General features: G+C 37.8%; 1 protein-coding gene across 1 annotated transcript in view; it reads right to left on the bottom strand.

The window, feature by feature from the left end:
- SCAI (suppressor of cancer cell invasion) overlaps positions 1–25,280 on the bottom strand; it is a gene marked incomplete at both ends in the record, with an annotated part of 105,355 nt that overhangs the window by 16,988 nt on the left and 63,087 nt on the right. The window contains 9 exons of the mRNA XM_079706403.1: positions 7,244–7,325; positions 9,124–9,223; positions 10,884–10,962; positions 11,705–11,806; positions 12,364–12,465; positions 14,492–14,644; positions 14,795–14,893; positions 15,946–16,042; positions 23,979–24,077. Coding sequence (XP_079562529.1) covers positions 7,244–7,325; positions 9,124–9,223; positions 10,884–10,962; positions 11,705–11,806; positions 12,364–12,465; positions 14,492–14,644; positions 14,795–14,893; positions 15,946–16,042; positions 23,979–24,077 — 913 coding nt within the window. The remainder of the gene's footprint in view (positions 1–7,243; positions 7,326–9,123; positions 9,224–10,883; positions 10,963–11,704; positions 11,807–12,363; positions 12,466–14,491; positions 14,645–14,794; positions 14,894–15,945; positions 16,043–23,978; positions 24,078–25,280) is intronic.

Genomic DNA, 25,280 nt, shown 5'->3' with positions numbered 1-25,280 from the left:
CAAGAGATCAGAGATGCATTTGAGGTGGGGAGGAGCCGTGTGAGGGCAGAAAACATGAAGCCTTTACTCTGAGTGAGATGAGGAGCCTTCGGAGATTTTGAGTAGATAAGTGACATAATCTGACTTACAGCCACACCCTGTAGGAAAGCAAGGGCAGAAGGAGGAAGCCTAGTTAGGAACCTACTGCAATAATTCAGGGGAGAGATGATGGTAGAATGGACCAGGATGGTGGCGGCAGAGGTGGTAAGATTCTGGATATATTAGTTATAACCAATAAAATATTCTGAAATGGATGTGGGTGTGAGGGAAAGAAGAGTCCAGAATGAAACTAAGGATTTGGGCTAGGGCAACTATAAAAGCACAATAGTCATTAACTGACATGGGGAGAGCTGGACCTGGAAGAGGTCTAGAAATTCTGTCCTGGGCATGTTAGCTTTGCAATCTCTATGAGAATCACCAAATAGAGATGTAGAGTAGGTAGATTATATTCAAGTCTGGAGTAACTGAGAAAGGTCTGGGCTGGAGATATAAATGTGGAAAGTGTCAGGATAGAGATAGTAATTAGTCATGAAATTATGTAAGGGCATCAGTGGCAGTCTGTTGTAGCTGGAAAAGAAGAGGAAAAAGGACGGAGCCTGGGGGCACTTCAGTGACAGGTCAGAGAGAAGAGGCAAAACCAGGAGAGGAGACTGAGAAAATCAGCTGACGCCAGGCCTCCTTTGCCCTGAGGCAATCAATCGAGCCACTTGCATTTAGGTTTTAAAGGCCTTATGCAGAGAAGGGGACAGCAGTCAGAGCTCAGGGTCTGCCTAAGATGGAGTCTAACAGAAAACTGGCCCTGCTAAATTGGAATCCCAAAGGGCTACACCCTTACTGTAAGGATGAACCAAAACCAAATTTCATACCTTCCTGCCCAAACCATGCCTCGGGGGACCACAGGAAAATTTTCTTGGTGCTGAGCAGAGCAGAGACAGAGCAAACAAACAAACGAACCAAACAGTCCTGATGGTTGTAACTGTAAGCCAGCCCTCTTGCATGTTTGTAGCCCAGATTCATACCACCTAGGTAATCCCAAACACATGGTCCCCAAATGGCAGTGCCTCTAGGTGTCTAGCAGAAGCAAATGCAGACCCTCTCTGGATGAAAGTACCATCATTCTAGGGCTCAGTGAATTTCCCACAGATAATTTTAAGGATAACAAGAAGAATCTAAGGATAACAAGAAGAATCTAATCAAAGATAATCAAGTATACAGGGATACAAAAATAGCAAAGGGTGTCTTTAAGCAGCAAAAGCAGATTTCAGGTGTAAGAATTACCAGATAGATAATAAATAATATAGTAAGTATGCTTATTAAGTTTAAAGAAATAAAGAACAAACTTGAAAACAGAAAATAGGGAATTACAAAAAGGGCAATGAATTATTTGAAAAAGAACCGAACAGAACTTCCTGAAATGAAAAATACCACAACTAATATAAAAATCAATAAATGGGTTTAATAACGAGTTAGTCACAGCTGAAGAAAAGAATTTGTGAACTGAAAGCCAGATCAGAAGAAATTATCCAAATCTCAGCCAGAGAAACAAAAAGATGGAAAATATAGAAGAGAGGTCAAGAGACATGGAAGACACAATGAGAATGATGTATGTAAAATCAGAGTTCCAGAAAGAGATGAGAGAGGATCTGCAGCACAGCCAAGATTTGAAGAGATAATGGCTGAGAATTTTCCAGCAATAATGAAAAACTCTAACCTACAGATTCGAGAAGTCCAGCAACTCCCAATAGGTTAAATATAAAGAAACAAAACCTAGATAACTGCAGAACGCCAAAAGCAAAGAGACGGTCTTTCAAAGTAGCAAGAAGGAAATGGAGTGAGTGAGGCTGACTGTCAGAAGAGCTCTTAGGTAATTTTGTTATGAAGGTGAATGCCTTCCCAGACCACAGCAATCTACAGTCATCAGTCAAACACTTTAGGACAAGGCTGTTTAGATAAATATGACTGTTTTGACAAATGTGTAAGTCATGTTTACTGGCAGGGATCCATCTCTGTCATATATAATTAAATACCCAAAGGATTTTCTTCTTCCAAAGAAAAAAAAAGCAGAATTCAAAGAAGTGTTGCCCAAAATGACAGGTTTGTGTTTTTTTTAACCCCACTAGTACTACATTACTACAGATAAAGCCTATTCCCTGATGGAAATTTGAGAGCCAAAATGTGAGCCATACTTGTTATGTTACAGATCTCGGCATTTTAATTCCTCTCTTCTGAAATGAGGCTCAGACTAGCATGAAAAGCTCCTCTTTTTCTAAATGTAGAAACAGCTTGGGCTTTGGAATGAGAAACACTGCTGGAATCAATTAGGCAAGATACTTAACCTCCAAGAGCAGTTACCACAACTATAAAATAAGGATAATGGTGACTACCTTCATTTAATCATTCAACATATATTTATTGAGAATCTTTTAAGTATGAAGCACTGGGTACATAAAGGTACACGTATATGCAGATACAAACACAAACAGGGGACTTCCCTGGTGGTGCAGTGGTTAAGAATCCACCTGCCTGGGGCTTCCCTGGTGGTGCAGTGGTTGGGAGTCGGCCTGCTGATGCAGGGGACACGGGTTCGTGCCCCGGTCTGGGAGGATCCCGCATGCCGCGGAGCGCCTGGGCCCGTGAGCCATGGCCGCTGAGCCTGCGCGTCTGGAGCCTGTGCTCCGCAGCGGGAGGGGCCACAGCAGTGAGAGGCCCGCATAATGCAAAAAAAAAAAAAAAAAGAATCCACCTGCCAATGCAGGGGACACGGGTTCGAGCCCTGGTCTGGGAAGATCCCACACGCCATGGAGCAACTAAGCCCGTGCGCCACACCTACTGAAGCCTGAGCGCCTAGAGTCCGTGCTCCACAACAAGAGAAGCCATGGCAATGAGAAGCCCGCACACCACAACGAAGAGTAGCCCCTGCTCGCCGCAACTAGAGAAAGCCCACATGCAGCAACGAAGACCCGACACAGCCAAAAATAAATAATAAATAAATAAATTTATATTAAAAAACAAAAACACACGGACTTCAGGGAAAACATAGCATAACGCTGATAGACCTTTACATTCTGGGCAGAACAGCTGAACTTGCTCCAGTGAACATGACTAGACCACGAAGACCTAAAGACACTGACATCAGAGATTACCCAACTAAATGGCCCAGCTAGATTGCCACACTGAGCAGCTCACTGTGACAAGCCCTACCCACAACCTCAGAGATTCTAACCATTTTGCTAGCTTCCACTCTTATATCTGAGCAGAAAGGCAAAAATTATGAATCTCTAAAATGACATATTCAGGAAAAACACCAGAAACAAACCATAATGGAGGAAAGAGACACCATGCAGGGAGAATTTTTAAAATGACCATTGACATTCTCAAAGGGAAGAGAAGATATTTCAACCAGGATAAAAACCAATTATATATGTGTATGTATATATGTTTTACATACACACAGATACATCTATATCTTTGTGAAAAAAAATCTAGAGAACAAATGAAAAGCTCAATAAAAGGGTTAGAAGATAAAGGCAAGGGAATTTCCTACAGAGCAAAAAGACTGGAAGATGGAAAATAAAGGGCAAAAAAATCAGAGGACTAGACCAGAAGGTCCAATATATGAATGACAAAAATTCTCCAAAGAAAGAACAGAAAAAATGGAAGGGAGAAAACCACTGAAACAACTCAAGAACATGAGCAGAGTTTCCAGATTGAAAGGACTCACTAAGTACATGCCAAGTACCATGGTTAAAAGTAAACCCAGACCAGGGCACTCTGTTAAGAGGCTGAAAAACACTGGAGACAAAGAGAAGATCCTATATATTTCCAGGGACTTAAAACAAGTCACATGAAAGAACTCAGAATTAGAATGCTTTGTACTTCTTAAGAAACACTGGAAGCTAGAAAGCAATGGAACAATGCCTTCCAAATTTTGAAGGGAAATAATTTCTAATCAATACCAAAACTACCATTTAAGTGTGATGGTAAATCAAAAACATTTGCAGAAGTGCAAGACTTCAAATATTTTACCTCATATTCACCCTTTCTCAGAAAGCTCCATTTTGCTGGAGATGCTACAGTAAAATGAGAGAATAAACCAAAATGAGAGAGTAAATGAGAGTGTCCAAGAGGAAGACATAGGATTTAGGAAACAGGGATTCCAATATAGAAGAGAGATGAAGAATTCCCAGAATAATAATGAAAAGAGATTCAGGGAGGAGAGCTGTGCAGTACATGTAGAGGGCACCAGTCCAGAGGCTTTGGGAGAGAATTCATCCCAAAGATAAAATTAAGAGAATGATGCATCTGAACAACCTGAAAGAAGATTAAGCAATTGGTGAGGAGCTTGGGGTTGAATCTGTGATAAGTTCAGAAAAAAAAACCAGGAGCAAGATAACATTATTTGCTCCAGGAAAAGTAGAAAGTTGCATAGAAAAGAAAAAGTTTACTATGTGGCTTAGATGTTAAAAGCGTTGTATACTCATAATAATGTAAGCACTAAATATTCAGTGAATCAAAATTATGATATGTCTATTGTGTGGATAAAAGTTATAAAAGGTATGAATATGAAATGGGGATAGGAAGGGGAAAGAGAGTTAAATTTTTCTTCCATAATGGGGTATCAATACATGCTGCTTAAAACTGAAGAATCGGGCTTCCCTGGTGGCGCAGTGGTTGAGAGTCCGCCTGCCGATGCAGGGGACACGGGTTCGTGCCCCGGTCCAGGAAGATCCCACATGCCGCAGAGTGGCTGGGCCCGTGAGCCATGGCCGCTGAGCCTGCGCGTCCGGAGCCTGTGCTCCGCAACGGGAGAGGCCACAACAGTGAGAGGCCCGCGTACCACAAAAAACAAAAAAGAAAAAACTGAAGAATCAAGAAATATCAATACCAGCATGTGATTTAGAAAAATAATGGTTAAATACCACAATAATTAACTAAAAAAGATGTAAATGGTAGCCTCTGGGAAGAGGCAAACAGGGGTAGGGCATGAGAGCGGGAGACTGCTGCTGTTAGTAACTCCTGGTGGAACCTGGCTGAGTAGATCTCACCCTGACCACACAAGGGAATTATGCTGATACCTGAGACCCACCCCAGGCCAAGCAAATTAGAATCACAGGAGTTGGGACCCAGGTACAAGTGGTTGTGAAGAGGGCTCTGAATGTTTCTGATGCACAGAAAGAGAACTACAGCTTTCAACTATGTGCATGAGTTACTTTCATAAAAATTAAAAAGTAATACTGAAATGAAGAAATAACATGAAGTGTTTGTATTTACATGAAGAAACATTTAGAAAACACATATATGTTCATAAAACATTCATATGGATGAAATGGACATAACAAAGTATGTACTGAAGAAATAATACATGTCACCCAGTTCTTTTTCATTAGAAACTTGCAAAATGATAGTTTAAGAATTTTTACGTGCTTTGTGGGAAAAGTAAATGTCAGACACTTTCATATGTTAACACAGAGAACTGCACACTTGATTCAGAGGTATTAACTAGTTTTTTAAAAGATCAAATTAGACTACTTCATGGTCTTATTTGCCTACTGCATATGGGCTCCCCATTTCATTTCTAAAGATCAGAATGTTCTTGACAATTTAATTTTTTAGAGGAGTGATACTGCATGTGCCATCAACACCAAACACACACAGAAATCTTTCTATTATTCCACTGTTATCCTGGGTGTTGGGATATTGAAATTTAGAATTAAATCATGAGACATAATTCCAATTATACGCAATGGTGTTTTTTCAAAATCATCATCCAATACGCAGTCTACATCCAAATGACACTCTGGAAATAGCAGGTACATAACATGAATGATATTCTTGAGATTATAAAAGATGGTATCAAATAATGTCCAATTAAATTGAGAGAAATTAATAGATTGTGAAAATACTTTCAATGCATGCTACGTCATAGTAAGCAATACACTTGCTTACTGTGCATCAACACATTCTGTTACATCGTTAAACTGTAGCAAATGTTTCCTTCTCATTGACAAAGGCACAGAATACTTTTTTTGAATTCTGTGAAAACACAAAATGCCTGGACTCTTCTGCTTTTATATGTTTAAATGGGTTAGCCAATAAACCTTTTCCTTCAGCAGCCTCCCACCCTCTCAAAAAGATTAAAAATGACAACAGCACACTCACAATTTAAGAGAGTACATAGCTAGTTTTCCTAAAAATCAAAAGTTGTAACGTTAAACTTGACAAAATGGGTAGCAGGAAACATGCTGAACAATGTAGGGTGGGATGGATGCTCTTGGAATTCCAACTTTAAAAAGTGAAACTAAGCATGAAAATTAGATGGAAAAATATGCTTGGGGTCAGCTTTTTTGGCTACCAGACATTTCTATTGCTCTCCTGAAATAAACCTATTAACGTTTGCTTCTCCATCTAATTATATGAACACCCACAACAGAAATAATTTCAATTGGCAAATCTGTGTTTCTAGCATATTTCTGAGCATACTGTCCACTAATGAAATATTCCAACCACATACAAAGGGCTCCAAAAATTCTGTTTTCATTTTCCTGTAAATTACTATTGTTTGAATTCTAACATCCAACTTTAAAGTGTCTCACTGCTGCCATTCTTTATACAATCATTGAAAACCATTGCTTCAATAGCAAAATATAAAAGAAAGGATTTTCACATTAAGTCCCTGTTACTTATTTCAGAATTCAGGGTCATCTTTTTTTACTTATTGTCACAAATTAAAAAAAACAATAATAAGTGCATCTAAAACAATTTGTGTTGATATTCAATGAATATAACTCTATAGCATGGGATAGAAATTCCACTTAAACTATAGTAGCTCAGTGTATAGAGGGGAAAAAGTTTGAAAACTAGAAAATAAAATGTTCCCATATACTTCAACCTCTATAAAAGAAAACTATTCTGGGTTATATAACAAAAATAAACCTCCCACCAGTGATCTTGGGAATCTTGAATTTTTTTTCCTGCAGGAGGATTTATTATTTTCCACTGAGTGTCCATTCATGCGTTTTCTTCTTGTTTCTATTCATAGCACCAGATCCTGACTAGCATGCACAACCTCAAAAGAAAAGAAAGACTAAATACAAATTGTGTAAAATTAAATAAAATAAAGCAAAATAAAAAGGCACATGTTCAGATTGGTTACCTCAGGGTGGTGCCATAGTGTCTAACGTGCAATAGCGCTCATGGAACTCACCTTATACGCAACACTATTGGATGAATCCACAATGATGAACAGGGGCTTCCTTGTGAAGGGATAGAGATCTCCAGGATGAAGGCTGGGAAAACAACAATAAGAGTAACAATGAATGACTGTATAACTCTATCAGCCAAGTCTCAGAAATCTTATTCATCAGTTTGGTCTGCTCACACCTCCTTTTTGTCACAGCACTGGGAGAAAAACAAAGATTAATTAAGCAAAAGACCAAAAAAGTCTGTATTTACTGGGGTAGGCAAGTTAACAGTTTTATTTGGAAAAAAAAATTCAGACACAATTATTATTCAAGAATATTCAAGCTAAAGAGAAGTCTATATATTTAATATATATATTAATATATTTAAAGATGGATTAATAAATACACATGAAAATCTCAGAAGTCAGCATTTAGGGACTTACTTAGTATTTAAAAGTTCCTCCTAAGAACATGTTCTGAAAACAAGATGTAATAACACAACCAGATTTCTATTTCAATGAATCTTTCAAAATCTATATCCATTTTAAAGATTTTTATTATTTTAAGCTATATCTTAATATTGCAGACAATAAGCAGGGGCTCGCCTTCTATTATCTACATTTCCTCTGGACATGTGCATCAGAATCAGCTGGGGTGCTTGTTAAAGATACAGATTCACTGTGGCCCACAGAAGGCTAAAGTCCAGTCACATGCATTTGAGAGCCACTGCTTAAGGTTGCAATTTTGATGTGCATGCTCTTTCCCATGGTTGGTGGACAATGTGGGTAGTTTATAAATATTAAGGTAAATGTAAATATACAAAATGATGTTGTCAATGAGCAATATCATCAAACCCCAATATATTTCAAACACAGGTTTTTCTGATATAAATCATTTACAACTATGGTCAACTACAGCACCAACACATGGCTTGGGGGACCATTAGCTGTTATACATGTAATTTGAAACATTTCCCTCTGACCTCCCTTCCCCACTCTTTAATATGAAGAGTTATATTTTTATGTAAAGTGCTATTAGAAATGTAGTTTCAAGCAAGTCCAGTTTCCTCTGTAATGAGACTGCTCTCTCTCAGCTAGGGAAATTTTAGAGCCCATAATGACCCAACCAGTGAATGCACTGAGCAAACTTTCATGGATGAAATCTCCTTGAAATCATACAGCTAACTTCATTTTTGCTATATCACACCAACAGAACCTTATATTAAAAAGCTTATATTGGGGGGAAAAAAAAAGCTTATATTGGGCTTCCCTGGTGGCACAGTGGTTAAGAATCCGCCTGCCAATGCAGGGGACACGGGTTCAAGCCCTGGTCCGGGAAGATCCCACATGCCGCGGAGGAACTAAGTCCGTGCACCACAACTACTGAGCTTGCACTCTAGAGCCTGCGAGCCACAACTACTGAGCCTGCGTGCCACAACTACTGAAGCCCGTGCACCTAGAGCCTATGCTCCGCAACAAGAGAAGCCACTGCAATGAGAAGCCCACGCACCGCAACAAAGAGTAGCCCCGCTTGCCGCAACTAGAGTAAAGCCCGCGCGCAGCAACAAAGAACCAACACAGCCAAAAATAAAATTAATTAATTTTAAAAAAGCTTATTTTGATATTAACATGCATCATGTCCTGACTTATTATTTATGTATATATTTATTGTCTCCTCCAACTTGAATGAACAGATCTCCAGTGACTGAATAGTTCCTGACATATAATACATACTCAATAAAAAATTGTAAAATAAATATTAACTAACAATTCTAATTGCCTAAGATAGTCAGAGCCTGAGATATTGTTGGAATCCAAATAAGTGTTATGAATAGCAGCCTAAGGGAACATTCCATTTTACTTAATATTTTATAAGAGAGAACTATAATTTTTATAATACATACCAGTGCATTTCCTTGTGGGACTGATTTCGTTTGTGGATGGCATCTCCATTTATAATATCCCGGTTACTATTAGTAAGTACCCCTCCAAAATCATAAGGACCTATAAAAAGAAAGGGAAGAATCCTAGACTTCAATTGGAGAGTAGCATCGATCTGATGTTCAAACACAAAGGTGTTGGGTGAATCTTTCATTGAAACAAATGGAAGATAATTACAAAACATTTTTATTAATTGAAAATTTAACATTTTAGTTTAACGTGGCATTGAAATGATTTCAGCATGTTGCCTGTTCCAATATTTTAAAAGATCATCTGACCATCTTCATCAGTTCTTCAGATTATAATGAAAAACAAAACAAGAATCTACTGCATCCCATTATTCTGGGTAAAAAAGAGATGGAGATCTGGGATGTTCAAAATGATCTTCTCATTTCAAGCAAAATTTAAAATCTCAAGTTCAACAAAATTATTTAAGTAAGAAAGTTGCAGAATGAAGTCCTAATAATTTCTTAAATGTAATTTTAAGAGGGCCACTAATTGTAAAAATGTAGGGAAATTTTTGAATGGAACTTGAAAATTCTCACTGACAAAAACTTCATTTTTAAGAAAAGAATTACCAAATACCAGTGTAGGAAAAAATCCATTATCATTATTATTACATCAACCACTGTAATTCCAGTTTGGGAATTAGCCTTTTCCCACTGGTTCTATCAGTTAAACTCTTATGTAAATGGAACAGCAACTGTGAGATGTTAGGAATAATCTCTCTCAAAGGACCATTCAGTTAGTAACTACTGTACTTTGAAAAAAGTAAAACAAGAGATCAATACGTTAGGCGGGGCCCAGAAAATCTGATTCAATAGTGTATAAGATATGGAAATAATTATTTATAAATAAAAGTACTAACTTTATCACCAAAAATTTAAAGTATTTATGATTTTGCATCACTTTTACCAGTAAGTCTTATATTTTATCCCTTAAAAAAATCACTGCAATGAAAAGAGATTTATTTTGTTTTGTTTTCATTTTGACACTTAAAGAGGATCTGTAGGTCATGCAAGGAAGATGGCAGGGACATGCATTGTATAAAGGAATGCAAATTTCAACAAACAAATGAGGAGGAAAATGTTAAGGATGTTAAGAACAATTTTTTTTTGTCCAGGAAAAGATTTAATTGCCTTGTTTACATCCAAGCTACTCATCTATTTCAACCAATTTCATATATTCTGGACTCACATGTTCTGGACAGCTTCAAGTTTTTATTCTAAAATAGCATCCCAATATTCTACAGATTGAATCCATAAAACCAAAGAAAGGACACACAAAATAAAATCATGTCAAGGACTTGAACTTTCACAGTTACAAAAGTGCACTGATTTCTACAAGACTTTCAGCCACAGTGAAGCCGCTGACCAGATTCCCTAACACACTAAAGGCTCAGAAGAATTCAACGATGTGAAGTAGATAATTAGGCTTGGTTATTCCATGCACATATATGTGTTTGCTTTTAGCAAATCTGTTAGAGAGGCATGCATGTAGTATGTGAATTTTCTGATTTTTTTTAACTTTACCGTATAATATTTCAGCAAATAAAACAGACTGGGGTATCTACAAGATTGACAATTCGGCAAATAGACCAGGTTTCAAATTTGGGAGCCTCTCTAGAAAGCTTGAGATTGTCTGTGGGCTATGGGCCATCGCCTTGTAGAAAATAAAGAGAATTCAAGCCCTGCTCACGACAGGGAGCATTCCTTTATTGTACCTTCACTATCAGAACGACCTGTGGGGAAAACGCCAGTGGCTGACAGGTAAATCAGAAGCACACTATTGGCAGGCAGCTCCTGAAATTAAAGAAAATCACTTATACAAAACAACAAACAGAAAACAACAGTTTTATTGAAAGTTCATGACATTTTAAAGTTGTAGGGAAAACAAGAACCTAGTTTAACACATAATGGTCTCCTCCAAGAGAAAAGTCACTCTTGCTAGTTCCAACTTATAACTGTCTACGCAGCAAAGATGCATTATTAACCTATAACCATTGCCCAAAGTTTTGAAGACAATCTCTGCTTCAAAACCCCATCATTTAAAGAACGTTCTCTGGAAAACTTAAAATGGAGAAGTAAAGATCCTGACTATAGGTCTAAAAGACAAACTTCCATCCGTGCCTTTCTCTATATAAACTGAGAGGAATTCCCTACTCATGGTTCTTTCAGACGACCAAAATGTTTCCCAGAGCCACCATTCAGGTGGCTATTCTATTTATAGAACACGCTTATAAAATATGCTCCTGTTTTTCAGTTCTGCATTGACTATTATGCCTAAAGCAGTTTAGCAAGAAAAACCCGGAGAAAGGAGAATGATAATTAATCAATATTCTCATTAATTAATGGTAGGGAACATTCATAACATAATAAGCAATTTCCATTCCAAAAATAGCTATGATTAGGATATTCTAAGGCAGTTTTCATTTTCATATTTTTCCTAAATTCTTGACTCAAATATTCAAAGAGAAGAGTGACTCTCAGATTCCATTTAAGGCACACTTTCCCCATATACTAAAAAGTACTGGATGATAGATACCTTAAAAGATGCTGCTAAGAATGTGTATAGTTGGCTGAACGTTGGTTTGTAGAGCAGGTACTTGTGGGGGTTTTCTCGCCTGGTAGGCTTGTCAGCTGATTCCTATATTTACACACAGAAAACAATGCACATACAGTCGGCCCTCTGCATCCATGGAGTCACCCAACCACGGATCAAAAATATTTAGAAAAAAATTCTAGAAAGTTCCAAAAAGCAAAACTTGAATTTGCTGTGCACCAGCAACTATTTACATAACATTTACATTATATTTACAACTATTTACATATAATTTACATTCTATTCGATGTTATAAGTAATCTAGAAATGATTCAAAGTATACGAGAGGATGTGCATAGGTCGTATGTAAACACTCTGCCACTTTATATAAGGGTCTTGAGCATCTGCGGGTTTCGGTATCCACGGGGGTCCTGGAACCAATCCCCCAGACGGATGACTATACAAACTGTACTTGACATATGAATTATCAATGCCTATTTTTACTATCCTTTTCATTAAATATCTTTTTTATTAGCATTATGCTTATCGATTTCTTCTGTGTCTCATCAGGAGAATTCTTTATTCACACTCAGGCATTCGTTGAATAATAGCATTCCATGAGGAGCAGAAGCAGCAAATTGCAGATGTAGGGAGAAGCTCACCTGCATTCCTGGTTTATTCATCTGGGAAGCTAAATTCATTGGCTCCCTTTCCAGGGCTTGTAACATCCGGAACATGTCAACAGTTAGTTCACTGAACTTAACCTGCAAGGAAAACAAACCTGACCGTTAATGCAGTATGCAGACCTTGAAGTGTTTAATCATATTGTTACTCTTGACTTTCATGTGTACCTGATGACATTGGATATTTTATTCCAAAAAATTTCAAAAGACAGAAAGTTCAAAAAATTGTACAGTGACATCCTTATGCTCAATAGCTAGATCCTATAACATTAACATTTTTCTATATTTGCTTCATCACGTCTCGCTCCATCTATCAAGACTTCTATCAATCCATCAATTTCCATAGGTATTTTTTTTTTTTTTTTTTTTTTTTTTGCGGTACGCGGGCCTCTCACTGTTGTGGCCTCTCCCGTTGCGGAGCACAGGCTCCGGACGCGCAGGCTCAGCGGCCATGGCTCACGGGCCCAGCCGCTCCGCGGCATATGGGATCCTCCCAGACCGGGACACGAACCCGTATCCCCTGCATCGGCAGGCGGACTCTCAACCACTGCGCCACCAGGGAGGCCCTCCATAGGTATTTTTAAAAACAAAAAGTAGTCACGTAAACACAGAGACCTATATTAGATCCCATAAAACATGTTAACTTTTGGCAAAACAGCCAGGCTGAAATATGACTATGGCCCATTTTAAAATCACTTCATTACATTTTGGCACTACATAATGTTTAAGGTTGAATCCTGAGAATTGCCTGGAGGTCCAGTGGTTAGGACTTGGAGCTCTGACTGCCGGGGCCCTGGGTTCAATCCCGGGTTGGGGAACTAAGACCCCACAAGCCGCGTGGCATGGCAAAAAAAAAAAGAAAAAGAAAAAGAGAAAAGACTGTATCTTTTTCTAGTTTGTTTTGTTTTTAACAACTTATTTTTTATTTATTTTTGGCTGCATCGGGTCTCAGTTGTGGCATGCAGGCTCTTCACTGCGGTGTGCGGGTTTCTCTCTAGCTGTAACGTGCAGGTTTTCTCTCCTCTAGTTGTGGCACGCGGGTTCTGGGGCGCGTGGGCTCTACAGTTTCCGGCACGCAGGCTCTCTCGTTGAGGCATGCGAGCTCAGTTGTTTTGGCGCGAGGGGCTTAGTTGCTCTGTGGCATGTGGGATCTTAGTTCCCCGACTAGGGATCGAACCCGTGTCCTCTGCATTGTAAGGTGGATTCTTTACCACTGGACCACCAGGGAAGTCCCCTCCTTTTCTATTTTGAATAATACTTCTACAGAACTTCATGTAGGCAAGGTTTTAATTTAAATTAAAATGTTTTAATTTAGAAATTTGAAAATTAAAGCTTTAAAATCCAAAACTGGAGAATTATAAAAAAAGTTAACAACAACAAAAATGATAGATGTAAGGGAAGGATCCAAAATTAAAACTTGTGTAAGTAATACATATAGAAAAGTGTATCCACTGGTGACTTTTCCAATATCCCATAATTTTCAGTAAATTACATTTCTAGTATCATGGGACTATGCTGTCATGAAAAAATATCTGAAATCTGCTTTTGACAAATGTACTTAAAAATAACTCCTCCCTAACACACCACTGTAAAGCAATTATACTCCAAAAAAGATGTAAAAAAAAAAAAAGTAACAATGGAAATTTAAAAGAAAAAAACACAAAACTCCTCCCCCATTTTTGCCTGATTGTAAAGGTAATATACAGATTTAGAAAGTTGTAAGGAAGAAAATAAAAATCACTTAAAATTTTGCTAAATTTTTTAGAGATAAATCTTTTATGATATTGGTAAATTTCTTCCTTGTCTTTTTCTTGTGTATATATGTACTATACATAGACATTTTAACATATATAATAAAATAATTCTGTTTACATAGGTCCATATTATTTTCACTTGCCATATCATAAGTATCTTCTTCTGTGATTAAAAATTCTTTCTAAACCATTTAAATGTCTGTAGTACAGTCCATATATAGACACAGCATAATTTAATTAACTATTTCCTAGCAAATGGATATTAGGATATTTACAAGGAAATAATTCTGTAACAATCAAAAGTACTATTTTTCAAAGTGAATTTTAAGCATAATTCCTTCACAATTCTTTACCTGGTTATTACAATTACCAATAATGAGTGCATCAGCCAGAGACAACTGTCCCACGATCATGCCCTGTTCCAGCAATGGGGCTCCTGTTTCAGCAAGGCGATTAGACGTGATAACAATGGTATTATCATCATTTAATACCATCACAGGGTCTGCCTGGAGAAAAAGCAGTAAGTGGTTGATGGCCAAGACAAAACGTCAATATAAGAAGTTATTCCTTCTTTTTGACATATACACATAATAAAAAGTATACCACATATGCATTTACATACATAATTATGACAAACTTTCTTGTCAAGAACTGACCTCAATGAAAGCTGCTACTTCTTGAAGCACCAGGTTCCATTCCACTTGATCTTCAGTATTAAAGCGGTGAGTATAATCTTCAATTTCATCCGAGAGTTCCTGATTTTACAATATCATGAAAAGAAATGGTTATAGAAAAAAAAAACATAAAAATAGATTGTATATTGTACCATACTCCTGACAGAAACTGATACAGTTAAGAAGTTTGATTATTATCAATATACGGTCCCAGTTATAACCAAAACAGAGCGAAAATTACATGGGCTTGCTTCAAAATCAAAAACTCCAAAATGATAACACATCAATAAGATCTTCATAGAAATCCAGAGTGACCCATACCTACTCAGTGCTACATCAGCAATGACTTTATTAACAGGAAATTCTTAAAGGTAAACCCCCAAAATTTTAACATTAAAAAAAATGAATATAAATTCTTTGTATTTATATCACACTATTTCTTTTGGAAATAATCTTATTAGTAACTGGGGATGGAGGAAGAAGGCTTGTCAAAACTAGCATGTTATACTGAATCACTTTGCTGTATACCTGAAAATAACACAACACTGTAAATTAACTATACTTCAATTTAAAAAAAGCAAAAACTACCATATTATACTTGAGCACCAAAAAATCAAGAAGTATGCCATTGAAACCACTAACTGAATACAGAGTGTAACCGGAATGTAGCATGCAATAATTACAGATATTAAGTGAATCTAGAATGCAGGTAACTCTTAATTACCTGAGTTAATGAAGGACAGAGTGATGCAGACATACTAAAGGGAGGAAAAATCAAAACCCATTCACACCTTTGTAAAACATTTTTCTTGACCTAACTTTTCAATTATTTTCTTAAACCAAATATTTTAACTTTTGTTTGCATTTGCCAACCATTCATTGATGAGTGATGAAATGTAAAATAAGCTGAGGGGACAAAAGTAAGAAATTAAGACAATTATCTCTGGTGTGTTTGAAATATGAAGAGTTGGAAAGATTTTTTATCATGACCCTTGTCAGAAGTTACCATACTCTCAAAGTTGTAATGATTTAGATATATCAAAATTATTTTAACTTTAAATCTATTTTTAAAAAACAAAATTATCCACAGACAAGGAGAGATTAGGATTTTAATTATTTGAAAGGACATTTACCTTCACCAGATCCTTTACAACATCCATTTTGTTGAGAAGAAGACAAACTACTATAAATCTTGCATAGTATCGTAGCTTCTTAACTACCAACTCAGGTCTATGGTAGATAAATGGAAAATCATTCATGAGATTTAAAAAAATATGCTTTTTGATTTTTCTAACTTTCTGATAGCTTTTTAAACTCTTTTGATACTATTTTGCACAGTTATAAACATTGCTTCATATAACCTATAGTCTTTTAACACATTTCTTACTCAGTGGTTCATTACATTGTTCATTCATATATTAAATTCATTCAACAAGTTATCTATTGAAACTTAGATGTATCAGGCACCATGCTAAGTACTAGATTAGAATGATTTAAAAAAAAAAAACACTATAGACACAGCCCCTTCCCTCACAGATTTTACAGACAGAAAAGTATTTAAAATGTAGAGGAGACGGATAAATATTTAAAATAGTGGAAAAAATATTACAGTGATGTAATATTACAAAATATTACAATGATTACAATTTGAGCTCACAGGACAGGATCTTGGGTGAGAGAAGGCGTCTTAGAGAGAGTAATGTTTAAGTTAAGACTATAAGGAAGACGTTACAGTAGAAACTAACACAACATTGTAAAACAACTATACCTCAATAAAAAAATTTAAAAAAAATTATAAGGAAGATAATGGCTTCCCTGGTGGTGCAGTGGTTAAGAATCCACCTGCCAATGCAGGGGACACGGGTTCGAGCCCTGGTCCAGGAAGATCCCACATGCCGCGGAGCAACTAAGCCTGTGCGCCACAACTACTGAGCCTGCGCTCTAGAGCCCACGAGCCCCAACTACTGAGCCCGTGTGCCACAGCTACTGAAGCCCATGCGCCTAGAGCCTGTGCTCTGCAACAAGAGAAGCCACCGCAATGAGAAGCCCATGCTCCACAATGAAGAGTAGCCCCTGCTCGCCACAACTAGAGAAAGCCTGTGCGCAGCAACGAAGACCCAATGCAGCCAAAAATCAATCAATCAATCAATCAATAAATCAATTTTTCTAATTAAAAAAAGATGAGAAGACAACAGTCAGGAAAATATGAGACAAAAAGAGTTCTAGGAAGATCAGTCTTTGTTTTGAAATCTTATTTTTCTAACATTAATACAATCAAGCCAGTTTTCTTATGCTTACTATTTGTATGCCATATCTTTTTCTATCCCTCTACTTTCAAGTACCTGTGTCTTTTCATTGTAATGCATCTTTTGTAGACAGTATACAGTTAGGCCTTGCTTTTTTATCCACTTTGACAATCTCTGTCGTGTATACTCAGGAACTCAGACCATTTACATTTAGCCTTATTGTTGCCTTGGCTGAGTTTGCAACTCTCACCCTGCTATTTGTTTACTACTTGCCCCTTCTGTGTTTGTGGTCCTCTACTGCTCCCTCCTTGCTTTCTTTTCAGCTAATCAAATACATTTTAGTATTCTATTTTATATCCTCTATCAGCTTCTTACTTATACTTCTTCATTACTGTTCTTTTCATGATTGCTAGGAATAGCAACACACGTCCTTAATTTATTAAAGGCTATTTACAATCTATATTACACCTCTTCACACCTGACCCTTAGTACTTATCCCTCATCTGGAATTCCCTGGCGGTCCAGTGGTTAGGACTCCGAGCTCTCACTGTTGAGGGCCTGGGTTCGATCCCTGATCGGGGAACTAATATCCCTCAAGCCTCACAGTGTAGCCAAAAATACATATATATATTTATCCCTTATCAATTCAAACCGGACATTTCCAATTTCTACTTCCTGTTTTCCACATCCTGCATTGCAAATATAATAAATAACCTTACAACAATATATTTTTTGTATATGTTTCACATTTTCCATAATAAAAATTTTTTAAATTCCTCTTTGACCCATGAATTATTCAGAAATGTGTCTACTGATTAACATAATGATTTTTTTAAACTATGTCTTGTTCTTAATTTTTAATGGAATTGCACCACCGTTAGACAATGTATACTTCAAAAATTATTGAAACATTTTTTGTGGCAAATATAAGTCAACTTCACAAAAGTTTCATATAAGCTTGAAAATTACGTGCATTCGCTTATTGTTGTATGCACTTTCATGCACATTAGAACAAGTTTTCAATTATGTTACTCAAATCTTATAGTTGCTTATCTTCTTGACACATAAATTATTAAATGTTATATTAAAAATCTCCACGTACAATACATGGGACCATTTATCAATTTCTCCCTGAAAATATGCCACCTTTTGCTTTGTTTATTATTATGCTACATTACTGGGCATATACAAGTTTAGAATTTTTTTATTTTCCCAAGTTGTTCCTTTTATCATTACGAAGTAAAGCTCCATCCTTAATAATATTTTCTGCCTTAAATATAAATAATGTATACATAAATAGAGCAGCATTTCTTCCCCTTAGTATCTGTCTCATTTGTCTTTTCCTATGTACCTTATATCTTTGGAGGACCTCTTGTAGATAGTATATTACTGAATTTTTCTTAAAAAGGCATACTGATAATCTCTGACTTTTCCCTAGGAGGCTTAGATTACTTTCATTGACTATGATTACCAATGTACTTGGACTTGTTTCTACTTTATTATTTCGTGCTACAATTATACTTTTTTTCATATATATTCCTTTCGTACTTTTTACTGTAATGATCGTAATTCACTTTCCTCCCCCTTCTGTTTTGAATTTACACCTTCTCCTTATGTTCTTTAAAAATATTTTTCTTAATATTTTAATAAGCAAACACTACTTACTCTAAGCTTCCTCTGAACAATAAATGGATCTTATTAGTATGGTTGAATTCTTTATTTTCTCCCTTCTTTCATGTTGTTTTCCAGGATTTGGCCCCATTTTATCTTAACAACCTCAATTAGCCATTATTACAATGATTACTGTCTTATAAAGTCCATGCTTTCTTAGGAAGCAAGGGGATAATTTTTTCTCATGAATCCTTGTATATCATCCCTTCCTTTTAGTTTCAATTTTCCTTTTCCTGAAGAAATCCTTAGAAGTTCCTTTATGTCACCAAAACCAACCATGCCCCTGCAAGGCTGTCATAGCACTGGTCAGAGGGTTAATGACCTGGGGATTTCCCTCACATTCTTGACAGCTAAGCTTTCCATTTAAAGGGATGGTTGATCCTTTTTTTAAAATAAATTTATTTATTTTTAAAATTTTATTTATTTTTATTTTTAATTTTATTTATTTATTGTTTCTGGCTGCATTGGGTCTTCACTGCTGCGCACAGGCTTTTCTCTGGTTGCAGTGAGCGGGGGCTACTCTTTGTTGCGGTACGTGGCCTTCTCATTGTGGTGGCTTCTCTTGTTGCGGAGCACGGGCTCTAGGTGCACGGGCTTCAGTAGTTGTGGCTCGTGGGCTCTAGAGCGCAGGCTCAGTAGTTGTGGCACACGGGCTTAGCTGCTCCACAGCATGCAGGATCTTCCCGGACCAGGGATGGAACCTGTGTCCACTGCACCGGCAGGCAGATTCCCAACCACTGCACCATGAGGGAAGCCCCAAATTTATTTATTTTATTTATTTATTTTTGGCTGCATTGGGTCTACATTGCTGCACGTGGGCTTTCTCTAGGTGCAGTGAGCAGGGGCCACTCTTTGCTGTGGTGCACAGGCTTCTCATTGCAGTGGCTACTCTTTGTTGCCGAGCACGGGCTCTAGGTGCACAGGCTTCAGTAGTTGTAGCACACAGGCTTAGTTGCCCTGTGGCATGTGGGATCTTCCCGGACCAGGGATTAAACCCATGTCCCCTGCACTGGCAGCCGGATTCTTAACCGCTGCACCACCAGGGAAGTCCCACAATGGTTGCTCTTTTTTAGCCAGTACTTCTAGGTGTTTTGAAGACACTATTTTAGATTATCTAGGCTGACACACTGTCAGAAGTGGAATTCAAAACGGAAGGAAAATTTGTAGGAGGTTGATGTCAATTCATACTTAAAATATTAATAAGACAATTCCGTTAATTTTTTGAGAAAAAACAGGTTCTATGAATCTATATGATAAATTATACAATCATGTAACACAGACTACATGAACATATACTGAACCAGGGATTGGCCAACTTTCTGTAAATGGCCAGAGAGTAAATATTTTAGGTATTGCAGGCCAAATATGGTGTCTATAGCATATTTAACTTTTCTTTTTTCACAACCCTTTAAAAACATAAAAAGGATTCTAAGCTACCAGACAGTACAAAACCAGGCCATAGTTTGCAGATCCCTGTATTAAATACACATACAGAAGTGAATAGAGGCATTCTATTTTGGAAACCACTGTGTTGAATTGCTATCCACTCATACACATGAGAGGCTATTCTATCAAGCCTGAAAACCTGAATGATGACCCATAGCCTTCTGCCTGCTGCAGAAGAAGTCATCCTGTGAAGCTCACGACTGGGAGGCATCAAGGTCTTCAAGTTTAGACTCACATTTTCCACTATTAAAAACTTCAGGGCTTCCCTGGTGGCACAGTGGTTAAGAATTAGCCTGCGAGCTCTATTTACAATAGCCAGGACTTGGAAGCAACCTAAGTGTCCATCGACAGATGAATGGATAAAGAAGATGTGGCACATATATACAATGGAATATTACTCAGCCATAAAAAGAAACGAAATTGACTTATTTGTAGTGAGGTGGATGGACGTAGAGTCTGTCATACAGAGTGAAGTAAGTCAGAAAGAGAAAAACATATACCGTATGCTAACACATATATATGGAATCTAAAAAAAAAAAAAGGTTCTGAAGAACTTAGGTGCAGGACAGGAATAAAGATGCAGATGTAGAGAATGGACTTGAGGACACGGGGAGGGGGAAGGGTAAGCTGGGACTAAGTGAGAGAGTGGCATGGACTTATAAATACTACCAAATGTAAAATAGATAGCTAGTGGGAAGCAGCCGTATAGCACAGGGAGATCAGCTCGGTGCTTTGTGACCACCTAGAGGGGTGGGATAGGGAGGGTGGGAGGGACACGCAACAGGGAGGAGATATGGGGATATATGTATACGTATAGCTGATTTACTTTGTTATAGAGCAGAAACTAACACACAAATAAACAAACAAAAAGAATCTGCCTGCCAATGCAGGGGACATGGGTTCGAGCCCTGGTCCGGGAAGATCCCACATGCCACGGAGCAACTAAGCCTGTGCACCACAACTACTGAGCCTGTAGTCTAGAACCCGCAAGCCACAACTACTGAAGCCCGCGTGCCTAGAGCCCGTGCTCCGCAACAGGAGAAGCCACCACAATGAGAAGCCCGCGCACTGCAACGAACAGTAGTCCCGCTCACCGCAACTAGAGGAAGCCTGTGCACAGCAACGAAGACCCAATGCAGCCAAAAATAAAATAAATAAATTAAGAAAATAAAAAATAAAAACTTCAGTACTGTCACCACTAGAGATGACATGATTCTCTTTGGCAAAGTTCTTCTGGCACTCCAGAATTGCCGCCTTGTCCAACCTGTTAGGACCACTACTTGTAAGATGCCGACTCTTCACACATCTGCCTGAGAAACTGTTCTTCTGGGTGGATAACTGAAATATCTCCCCCCCAGCCTCTGTGTGCTTGGAAACTTCACCTTCTCAGTATCTAACTCTGACCAGATTCAGCCTTAGTCATTTACAACCATCGGGGTTTGCAGCTTCTAGGACAAGTGATTATGTGCTATTGTCTCCTCTGCTAAACAGGATGGGCCACGGAATTGAAACATGCTGAGAGTTGTGTATGTTTGGTGATAGGCAGTCACTTTGCTAATTGTTGGAACATACCATTCTTCCTGGCTTTGACACAATCCTTAGGTACTGAGACAATGCAGAGAGAACTTGGCCTTTGGAGGAGAGATTTTTGCTTTTTAAAGCTACTGTGAAATTGTGGAATACTTTCTTACTCAGTTTTAATCTACCAGCTGTTGATTTTAGCAGCTGCTGCCAACTGCTACCTTGTCTGGCCCCCCTGCCCTCAATGAACTGAGAAACAAACAACTTACCAACTGAACAAAATCCTTCCTAAGGTACAGAGAACAAGGTCAAGATTTCACAGACTGTACTGTCCTTTGATGCTATGTTAGTGGCCTAAGGGAAGAGGTTTTGTCATCCTGGTTCCAAATAATTCCACCTCTGTTCGTCTACCCTGCTCTAGGAGGCAGCACAGGAAAACAATTCATATGTGGTGTTTGCTATTAGGGTAGAAAATGATTTTAATAAGTCAGACTGTTGGGTTTTAAGCCAAGGGGCCTAAGGCGAATTTCCCTTTTGGCAAATTAGAAAATGCGGAAAAGTGAATTATATAAGGTATTTTACTATTGCTTAAAATAGTTCTTTGCTTATATGTATTTTTCATACTCATAAAGTGTTACATAGCCCTTTTGCATTTTTTTAGGGATATAATTTATCCCACCAAGAATTCAGACAAATTGTACAGCATGAACGCAAAAAAAGGGGGAGTTGGAGGAAATACATCTATAGTGAAAGTATCTGAAGCAAACCATAAGAAAATCTGAAAGGATAGTAATTGATGGAACTTCCTGATAGAAGGAGGAAGTAAGGCCGAAAAGACTTGGGGGAAAAATGTAGACTTCAGCATCCACACACCTTACTTGTTTCAAGCAAACTCCTCTAGACAAGTTTGAACAAGATTTGCAAGGGAATGAAGGGGATTTACAAGAGTGGGGCTTTCCCCAAAATGTTGCTATTTAGCTGGAAAGCTTACGGTAGCCAACCACAAAGTGTTCTCTGGAAAAATAGGTAAAAACTATGTTTTCTTCTATTTCTAAGAGAATATAATCTTCCCACTTATATAACAACTGTGAGTTCTGTTGCTGAGAGTAGAAAGAACTTTCAGATATTCCAACAATTCCTGGAACGCTAGCAATAAAGATTCTCCAGCAGATCCCTGATTTCTTCAATAATTACTTTCTCATCTGGAATCTACCTGTACTCCAAGTATGTCTGGGACACCCATGAAAAGGTAATCATCTAAAAGGAAAAGAGAGGGATTTCCCTGGTGGTCCAGTGGTAAAGAAACTACCTTCCAATACAGGGGACATGGGTTCAATCCCTGGTCCGGGGAACTAAGATCCCACATGCCGTGGGGCAACTAAGCCCGTGCCACAACTACTGAGCTCATGCGTCTCAACAAGAGAGCCCGCATACTGCAAACTACAGAGCCCATGTGCTCTGGAGCCCGCGCACCACAATTACAGAGCCCACACACCCTGGAACCCGCACGCCACAACTAGAGAGAAGCCCGCGTGCCACAAGAAGAGCCCGCGCACCACAGTGAAAGATCCTGCTTGCCTCAATGAAGATCCTGTGTGCTGAAACTAAGACCTGACACAGCCAAAAACATAAAGAAAATAAAGAAATAAAAATAAATAAATATTAAAAGGGAAAGAGTACACTTGCCCAACTTCTTTTCATTTTCCTTCTCTCACCCTAGCATTGACCACACTGCGAGATACATAATAAGTGCTCAACAGATTACTATTGGGAATGAATAACTTCTACTTGATTTTTTTTTTCCCTAACAGTGGAGCTACACAACTGCAAAATGGTATTGGATTTATAAAAGAAAATTCAAACAGCATGACAGCCTTTTCTTTAGTCCTATATGACAGTTGTCAACAGGGTTTTGAATGTATACGAACTAAGATGACACAGGCTAAACAGAACAAAGGGATCAGCTAAGCCTCATTTTGGAGTTGTTTCTTTTCTATGAAACTTCGTGCGACCCCAATCTCTCATAAAGAAATAACCCACCCTTCTTTTGTGCTCTGACTCTACCCTGGTACTGTGACATCTGTTACAACATCTGTAATATTTATTGTTTTTAGGTAACACATCTCCGTATGCTTAAGAAGGTCTAGTATATAGCAGGCACTCAATAAAGCCCATTAAATGAATTAAAGTTATAAATAAATCTGTGATTTTCTGTATAATTTCCACAGACTAAAAATGCTGAGTGCTTTATCTTCTTCTTTCTGAAAATGGTAGGTGCATACCTGTCCTCTTTATTGACTTGAGAATAATATGATCTCTGCCTGATTGCAGAATAGAAGGAGAAAGCCTCATTCAGATAGCTGGTCTCAGATGTGCGCAGGCTATGAGAAGAAAAAGAAACTCTTTACATTTGACAGGATCTCAATCTCTTCACCATGATAAATACTTGTTCCATTATTCCTCTCTTCCTCTACTCCAGGGGATGGGAATGACTATCCTAAATTTGAATCAGCAAAGTAATAATCATATCATCCTTAAAATGTATAAAAAGAATAGTAACGATAATAAAAAAAACACCTCCCCGCTGCTCCCAAGCCTTTTTTGATGGCAACCCAGAGTACACATTATTCTCATTCTTCGAAGGGCCTCTCCAAAGAGCCTTCCACTCAGTTAAATCTTCCCACCTGGGACCAGGTCTTTCATGACCTTCCCCAAATTCATACAGTAATTTGTCCTTTGGCTCATTTCTTTAGTTTTTTCTCAGAGGACTCAGAAATGGACTAATCCATATTAATCTTCATAGGATGCTGGTGAGTTGGATTTTCTGTTTAACATTTCTAGTTTGTTTTTTTAATCGGAGTATAGTTGACATACAATAACATTTGTAGTGTTACAAGGGATTTCTTAAGAAAATATTCTACCAGGGAAGGTGATTTTAATGATGGGAATCTGGGTGGCATGCCAAAAGACAGGGAAAGGAAGGAATTTTCTGGCCTATTAAACTACAAATGGTCCAAGCCTTTTTATGAAACACCTGGTATCACTTAATGATAATGAGATATTTAGATCCTAAAAGGAGTTGTCTTCTTTCCTTGACTCATGGGTGGGACTATATAGATGATATTGCTCTAAGGATATAAACTAAAGTATCTTTATTGACTTCATGTAACCTTTTAGACATATATGAGGATGAGCTTTAAGGTATCCTCCTGAAAACCACTCCTTCAAACATACCAGTTATGATATGTCTCTGTACAGTATCAAGATTCAGGTGAAGCCATTAAGAACCATAAAATTCATTTAGTATTTATCTTTTATCTAAAACCAAGATCATACTCCTTTAAGTTTACAAATGAGTCTGACCAAACGAACTGTGTGGAAGGTGAGCCTCTGAAGCAAATAATGTCACTTTGATTATGGAAGGTCATTTAAAAATGCTGTCTTGATCAATATGATCTGAACTTTTAGGATTTCATTTGTAACTCCTCGGTTTTCCCTCCTACCAGGTATGTATCGATGCATACTTCTGCATGCTGTGTTTAAATCAGGACAATGCTTTATGTTTTCCATTTGCAATTCACTTA

Source organism: Hyperoodon ampullatus (assembly GCF_949752795.1).
Source record: "Hyperoodon ampullatus genome assembly, chromosome: 6".
Classification (NCBI taxonomy): Eukaryota; Metazoa; Chordata; class Mammalia; order Artiodactyla; family Ziphiidae; genus Hyperoodon; species Hyperoodon ampullatus.
This window is presented reverse-complemented; position numbering and strand designations above follow the sequence as displayed.